Genomic DNA, 9,029 nt, shown 5'->3' with positions numbered 1-9,029 from the left:
AGTGGATTTTAAGCAATCTTTTCTTCACATTTCTGGCCTTTATTGGTAGCAAAGCCTCCAGCAAGAGACAGGCCCATTTATAACCCAGATCTAAAGGCAGGGTGCTGGGGAAGTATCATGTGGGCCACAAAACCATTTGGACCAGACTGCTGGTTAGAGGTTCATGTCGCCCATGGGGATTTAGCTCTTACACTCACCATAAAAAGCTCAGACGAGAGTCACAGTGGCACCTGCCTTCTCAAACACACACACACACACACACACATACACACACACACACACACACACACACGCAAACCTAAACAAAGACCAGCCGAACATCAACATCTCATTAATATTCAACAGAATGGAGTTTCTCCCTGGAGCAGCCAATGCTTTAGATATAGTCATCCAGAATGGAAACCGTGAATAGGCGCTGCAGAAATAGATTCCTCTGCTCTCTGTGAATAAGACATTGAGGGACTATAAAGGGAGAGGGAAAGGGAGAGACTATAAACGCTATCTCTGAATGGCAGATTAGCATGCGTGAGTATAACCCAGTGGCCACTCAGTCAGTCAAAGAGAAGATACTGTCTTTTAGTAGGGGCTGTTAGAAGGTTAAGGATCCACACTAATGTCCGTCAAGAGAACAGCCTCAACAGCTGCTTCCATTGGCTCCAGAAGCTCTTCAGCCATGCTTTAAAATGCATGAATTTATGGCAGTGTGTAACAGAATCTCAAACCAAGTGGTATTTATTGTGAAGAAAGCCTGCAGATGCAGATTTAGTGCTTCAGACAGGACATTTGTTATGCTTAAATGTTCAAATATTACATCATGTTTTAAAGATAGTCATCGCAAAAGGTTGGATAGATTTTTGACAGAGAGGGAATAATGTATTTGAGGATGCCACTTTAAAATTTTAATATTTTATTTTTTAACATGAGTCACAAAAGACATATTGGAATTAATTGTTGCCATTTTAACCAGTTAACTGCCCCACCAAGAAAAAAAGATTTGGATTGCATTTCTTAACTCCTAATGTCGCTAGTTAACACACTCAATGCATTTTTTAACACATCTCATAATTTCTGAAATATCAACCTCTACAAAATAGTTGATATGTCGGTTTATGCTAAAAGTATCGGAATGAATACATATACTATGAAAACTATGAAGTGTTTGATCAATTTATTTAAAACCATAAAATCAAACAGTTTTGAATACTAAATCACTTTATTTTTTAAGTATGCCATAAAATATTCTCAAAAAAAGATTCTCATTTAATACGTTTTCATATGTTTTTTTTTTTTTTTACAATAAAACCAAAATTAAGTGTATTATGCTGTGCGTGTAAATCATTATTTAAAACAGTCAAAATATGGTCAACCATTTGGTAGAGCAGACAGTTATATTTATAGGGTTAAGGGAGTCTGTTTATGGATCACAGTGCACTAAATAATAATGAATTGATTTTTACAGTGCTACAATGCCACTATATGTCAAACCAATAAGTTTGCACATTTGTCAGAAAGATGATTGTAATAATCTGAAATGTAATGAATATAATAATGAATATTATGAAAACATTATAAAAAAATCAATAATACAAATAGACTAATAAAAGTAACAAAAACAGAAGAATTATTATCAAAACATCAACTAAAAGGATATATTATTATTATGTTATTATATACAGTGCTCAGCATAATTGAGTACACCCCATTTTGTAAATTAATATTTGTATTTTCAGTGAATATAGACAATGTATTATGGTGCGTTTAAAACAGATTTATTAAACAGATATTTTTATTAAAATAAAATTTTACTTATTAAACATATTTAGAAATTGAAAGATAATACAATTAAATTCAAGCAAAATACTGCAAAAAAATATTACAACCTACAAAATTTCAACAAATTTTTGAAGTTTTTTTTTTTGTTTCTCTTGATTTTTTCCTCTAATTTAAAGTTTGTATTTAATATTTTTCTATAACATATAAATTTCGGTAAACTAGTTTTTGGACCGTTATCGTAAGTTATTTTGTTAGATAAGCTCCAGATTTGGCTTCAGTACTGACTAATCTAATGTATATGCACAAATATAATATCGTATAGCTTCTTATTAAAAATATGAATTTAAAAGATAGATTTTTGAGGGGTGTACTTATATATGCTGAGCACTGTATAATGTTCAATATTATGCTAGCTAATTTATATTCATAATTAAGTTGTAGCCTAGAATAAAAACACACAAAAGAAATACAACAGAAGCAAAGAAGTCACAAGCAGAATAAAAGCAGTGTATCAGCTTTGCCACCTACTGGAGACAAGTGAACAATGCGGGAAGTAGGAGATACTAATCTGTTTTTGTTGTTTAGGTTAGTACATTATTTTTGTAAAAGATAAAAATAAAACATACACCAATACATTTTTAAAGACTTTTTATCTGCATGGAGATATGCAAAGTGCAAAAAAACTACAAAGTAACTTAGTTCCAAGGCTAAATGTCATCATCTCACTTAGCATAATCGACTGATCATCAAGAAAGAAAAATAGAAACCAATTTAACCCTCCTCCTCTTACCAAGGCAATTAAGATATCATGAGAGTGCGAAATAATGAGATCATTCATCTCTCATTTGGATCCTCACGCTGCTTTCTTTGCACCACGCTGGCTCTGTAAAGTAGAAAGTGTAGTGACACTGAACTGGTAAGTTAGTTTCTTTTTCACTTTAATGATCTCCCCCGAGCGGCTATAATTTCGTAAGGCCCGGGACATTTTCTGGTAGGTCATAGGCATTCGATTCCCCTTCCTTTGACCCCACAGCTCCGCCACATGCTCCTTGTTTTTAGCAGAAAAGCGGAAAACGCCAACAGAAGCTGGAACCCAGGATACACAATGTGCCATATCTGGATCCTCCAGCATCTCAAACAAGAAGTGGAAAAGACGCAGCTTTTTCCCTGCAATCATATACAGACGATTGTGGTCAAACTGTTTATGCATGAAGGCCTATGGAAAGCATTTTCCATCAAGCAGGTATTATGATAGGTGTAATTAAGATAAGCATCTGAAGGCCAGAGAAAATGAGGGAGAACTGAGATTCTGGGTTGGCAGTTATGGGCAGGACGAGCTGCAGTTCCCCTACAGGTTATTCTTCATTTTGAGATAGCATCTAAATAAACCACAAAAGCAGAACTGACCTTTCTCTGCAGTTGTAATCCTGGGCAGTGACTTGACAAGCTTTTCAGGTGTCGCATGCTGAATTAAAGGGCTTTCTGCTGCCTCTAGGGTGTTTATTCCGCGCCCGTCCAATACGTTTGCTTTAGGAAAAGATTCCATGACCTGTTCGTTGAACAAAAATGTTTGGATTCAGAAATGAGAAGGTGCAGCGCTCTTAGTAATAAAAACAGGGTATCCGCGGGGTCTTAAAATGTCTTAAATACCTCAAGTTAAATTTTAGGCCTTAAAAAGTCTTACATCTACTGAAATGTTGTGTTTTAGGTCTTAATTTTAGGTGTTAATTTTTTTATTTTATTGTTATTGTAGACTGAAGTAATTGACAGCTGTGTTTTGCTTATTCTTGGTAATGGTTATAGGGTTTGTGAATGGATATATTTAAAAATTAATAAAAAAATAATAAATTATTATTTAAAAAAACTAAATTATTATTATTGTATTATTAAATACTTGTCCTATTTTTATAGGACAAGTGAAAATCTTTTCTAACTGGGATATTCCAAAAAAAATCCTTATAATTTATACCTGTATAAGTCTAAGATTTCATTCATAATGGTTTTTAAAAGTCTTAAATTTAACCTGCAGAAACACTGAAAACAGCATTTTTTGCTCACTTTAGTACATTTAAAGCAATAGTTCACCCCATTATTAAAATGTCCTCATAATTTACTCATCCTCAAGACCACCCTACAGACCAAGTCAGAGTAGTTTTCAATTTTGTCCGGGCTATTTTATCCATTCTGTAAAATGGTGTTGGGTAGTGGCCCTTAATAATAATTAATATTAGATAAATAATAAAACTAAGTCGTATGATGTCAGGGCATTAACACATTTCATATTCCAGCGGAAGTCAGTGATTTTTGTTTTAATTTAAACCTTTAAAATATTCTTGTTAAGAAAACTCATCAATCTGCTTCAAAAGACAGTGTTAACCACTTGGTGGTGTATAGATCAGTTTTAAGATAGATTTATGCACTTTTATAAGCTTAAAAAAGGGCCACTACCCAACACCATTATAAAACAACTCTGATTGTGTCTGTCTGAAAGAAGAAAGTCATATATACAAAGTGTGGCATTTCAATTTTTTCATTACTATTCTTTTGAAATACTAATGTGGATCCTTTAGGTACAAACGGTACCTTTTGAAAGTGTACTGTCCCAGTGACAGCTTTTGTAGCATCATTTCTAAAAAAGGAATGACACAAAGTGTTAAAATGAATGTTTCACCTGAGTTTCCTGTCCTGATACTTTGATGAAATTCTCCTCATCCGGACGTTTCTCTGCAGAAGTGTCCACAGAGCCACTGGTTGATGTGACAGAGAGATCAGTCACTGCCGGTGTATTAGAAAAAGAGTTAGTGGTAATAACAGGCAGGCATTCTAACTGCTAGAGTCAGTGTTCTTCTTCAGAAATATAATATTTTTGAATTTATTTCGAATTGTTTGTAAAACTTTAGCAATTTCTGAGAAAAATTTCTTTCTACACATTTTTCACTGCAATGTTTTCAGAGGAAAAGGTCCATGATAATTGGAATTAAATTTAAATACTTTGTTTAAATTGGTATTCAATTAAATTAGTTCAGTAAAAAAAGAACAACGATAAAACAAATAACTGTGTACTGTAGTTTTGTTTATAAAAAATACAATTAAATTTTTTTTACTTAGTTTAATTAATTGAATGGGATAGCCCTTTGAGATGAACCATCTCATTTTTGAGGGGGTCGAATTTCTTTGTATTTGTTTGTGATGATTTATTGTTGAGACGTGCATGGTATTGATTAATCTTGCGTGTTATTAATTTGTAATTACTAATTTGTAATGAATTTATATGGGCTGAATTTAAACAAATTAAGTTGAACTTTTCTAAATTTAATTTGTTTAAATTAATATAAACTATATATAAAATATAGTAATAAAATTAATATAAAAATATAATATATATTACAGCCCATATAAACTGTTTGCAATCACTTACCTTAAAAAAATCAGTAAATATCCAATTAATCTTTTTTTTCAGTGTAGTATATCAAGTAGATTTTGTAGTAGATTTTAAATATGCATTTTTTTAAATTTAATATTTAATAGTAAAATATTTAACATGCAAATTGTTCACTGGTGACAATTGCTGTGCATTTGTTGATATGCATTAGTGTGTCAATAATGACAGATTTTTCACTTTTGGTTGAGCTGTTCCTTTAAGCTGTTTTCTTACTGTCCCATAGGGCTTTTCTGTGAGATTCCTGCCTGTAGTGCTCCTCCAGAAATTCCAGAATCACCTCCAAATCCGTCTGGTAATCCTGCGGACTGTTCTGGTAAGAAGAAATATGTGTTTTGATCTCACAAAAAGTAATGATCTACTAAGTATGTGTCTTGATCTGCTGTAATGACACAATAGCTGATATACCAGAAAATAAATCAATGAAAGAATTATAAGGTAAATCTGTCAGCCACATTTAGAAAAAGAATCCTTTGGTGACAATGTAAAAAATGCTGGTTTCCACACAATTTCTTCATGTTGTCCAAAGACAAATCGATTTAGTTAACTTTTTTAACTAAAAGTAAAAGATTAAAAAAACATTGTTTAAAAATACATTTTAATTACAAAAAATACATTGTTTGCTAATTTAAGTGGATTGAACAAAAAACAATTAAGTTGTTCCCCAAAAAACTGAAGAATTGTGTTGTTGCAGCTCATTTTAAATAAGTAGTTTGAGCAGGCATCAAAAATCTATATTTTAATGCATGTTAAAAGATTTCATTTAGGATCACAGTGCAGCAAAATATTCAGAAATTGTCATTTTAAAATCTTTCTTTTACTTCGTCACTATATGCTTTAAACCACTAGGTTCAGCCTTTTTGTTATTAAGGAGTTTTTAATCATTAAAAGTATAATAAAATTTAGTTTGATCACTTATTTTTTTAAGTACTGGTCAGAATAAGTATATTGGTTCATTTTACATGAATATATCAGTTATACTGAATGATACTGAGACATTTTTTCATCCATATGTCGATATTTTAATTTTACAAAAGTTATTTGTAAAATGAAAGTTTACTTGCACTTGCATAATAAATCCCTTTTGTAAATGTAATGTGATATGGACACCTTTGACCATATGCATAATTACACTGTTAAAAATGATTTGTTACTTATAGAATTTTCAATATTATGCTTAGCTGCATTTACTTAATACCTTTAAGGCAATGGGTTTGCTCACGTTACTAACTTTTTAAAGTAAATCTAATCAACTAATCACTGTATATATTTACGCTTTGTACATGCTCTAAACAACACTAAACCCTTTAGCAAGTATGTTGTGAATTACCAATTGTCATTGACTACGTTTACATGGACACCAATAATTCGATTTTAATGCGATTAAGACAATACTCTGATTAAGAGTCTACGATGTTAACAGCGATTTTTGATTAATCAGATTATGGTCATAATCGAACTAAAGAGAAATCGAATTAAGACGTGGAGTATGCCGATTCTAGTCGCATTATTGAAGTGCAGTACATGCATGTAAACACATTAATCGAATTATTAACGTCATGTAGGACTTTTCGCCGCATTTTGCGACGGGATAGTCCACACACACGGCTGTTTGACACTTTGCACCTACCCAGTCAGTGCAGACCACAGACACCTGCATCGTGAAATGCGGAGGTTTTTTTTTTCTTCCATTCAGCATGCGGTATGACCTTCCATTAAAACAACTCTTTCAGCAGTTCATAGTTGCATCCAATATCTCATTTGTCAGGGACGGCGTGCATAAAGTGTTCATGAGTGAAAGTGCCAAACTGCAGTTAAAGTCTGCAAATTTAAAATGAAACACCAGAAATTGCATGAAACTCCGGAGGAAATGCAGATAGCACGGTGACGCAGTGACGTTAATGGAATTATGTGCTATAACATGTAAAACGGGATCATGAAAGTAACACTGAAAAAGCATCTCATGTAAACACCTTAGTCTTATTACTCTCTTAATTAGATTAAAGCAAATAATTCGATTACTGACGTCCATGTAAACGTAGTCTGTAAGTCTGAATGTACAATTACCCAACAAGGACACCATAAAAACAGCAACATAAAACAACAAAACATCGATTCTTACCATATTAGTGTTACAGATGTGATCCTCACTGTTACTTTTCTTGTTACAAGTGTCAATCTATTACTGAATAACTAATTAGTTAAGGCTAAACTATTATTATTCATGTGCCATATGCTTTACAAAGTAAACTGTGCTTGCTGAAATGTTTCAGACTCATTTTATAAGTGAGTGAACGGACCTTTCAACAGTGATCTACGACCATACATAAATAACCAGACTTTTTTTTTGACCCAAAACCACAGTTTCTGTGGGCCCAACCATTCTCGCACACACATACATGCACACAATGATCTTGAACACACATCTCTAACCTCCACCTTTATGGAACCAGTAACCACATCCTTTCCACTTTTAGAGATAACAGCCACAACCAGTTAACAATGACACACAGACAGAACTAAACACACGCGCATTCATTCCTGTTGAATTAACTTGGAGCTTTAAAATCATGAAAACATGCTCGCAAAACTTCAATCATAAAGTCTGAAAGAGACCTGTGTTTATTGTCCAGTATGGAAATTATTATACAGCCGCACCGCATTAGTGTTTCATCGCTATCTTACAAAGAGGAAGGTGATTTGAGATCGGTTTGTAATACAACACACACAAAGCAGTCACAAACAATCGTATCTCTGATAAATGAGATGAGCTCAGCCCAGTGCATTTGCAAAGAAATCAGCGTAAATGTTTATACAGCACACGCCGATTACAGTCGAGAGTTTCATAAACAAATGAAATGGGATTGTTCAAGATAGTTTATTTGAGCGATATGATACTATGTAAACAAGTTGAAAAAGAAGTAGAAGATTGGCTTGAAACAAACAGCAGATAAATAGTTTGTGGACACTTTTAGGGTATGAATATTATTTTATTGAATAGAAGATTGATCATTTTTGCAGTTGCCTTTAAACATGGTAATTTTTATAGACTTTTGAAGTCTACAAAGGTGTAAAGTTAAATACTTTTAATAACTTGAAACCTTTTTGTCAAAAGTTATGCATAAAAAGTATATATACTTATATCTATATATCTATATATATATCTATATATATATATATATATATATATATATATATATATATATATATATATATATATATATATATATATATATATATATATATATATATATATATCTATATATATATATATATATATATATATATATATATATATATATATATATATATATAGATATATATATATATATATATATATATATATATAGATATAAGTATAAATATATATATAATACTTATCCCAATACATATATAATGTTATTTGGATTGCTATTTTGTGCATAATACAAACATTAATTTATTTTCAGTCTCCAGATAATTGTTTACACATTGTTGTTCAAATGTTTGGGGTTAGTAAGTTGGGTTTATTTATTTATAAAATTAATTTGCTTATCTATTTGTTTGTGTTTGTTTTATTTATTTGATTTTAGTTGTTTTAGTTTTATCCAGAAAAACAATAATAATATCAAATAATATTCAAATAGTCCTTTAGAAATAAGTGTAAACTTTGATTTAAAATATTTCTTCATATTATATTGTAGAAATATATAAATATTTTAATGGAAGCCATGTTGACCTATCTGTTGTTATTTTTTTATGAATTTAATGCTATCTATTTAAATTTGTATATCTAAATATGATATTTTGTATAAAATACAATTCAAAATACCTTTGC

General features: G+C 31.4%; 1 protein-coding gene across 1 annotated transcript; it reads right to left on the bottom strand.

Moving 5' to 3' along the window:
• Nucleotides 1-2,457: 2,457 nt before the first annotated feature.
• spi2 (Spi-2 proto-oncogene) lies at nt 2,458-7,423 on the bottom strand. The gene is made up of 5 exons (XM_056455062.1): nt 7,335-7,423; nt 5,429-5,525; nt 4,445-4,548; nt 3,181-3,322; nt 2,458-2,940 (listed from the first exon to the last, which is right to left on the bottom strand). The coding sequence occupies exons 1-5, from the start codon at nt 7,335-7,337 to the stop codon at nt 2,627-2,629; spliced, it is 660 nt and encodes a 219-aa protein (XP_056311037.1). The 5' UTR covers nt 7,338-7,423; the 3' UTR covers nt 2,458-2,626.
• Nucleotides 7,424-9,029: the final 1,606 nt, after the last annotated feature.

Source organism: Danio aesculapii, chromosome 4 (genome assembly GCF_903798145.1).
Source record: "Danio aesculapii chromosome 4, fDanAes4.1, whole genome shotgun sequence".
NCBI classification, from domain to species: domain Eukaryota; kingdom Metazoa; phylum Chordata; class Actinopteri; order Cypriniformes; family Danionidae; genus Danio; species Danio aesculapii.
The sequence above is the reverse complement of the archived record's forward strand: the minus strand, read 5'-3'. Positions and strand labels throughout refer to the sequence as shown.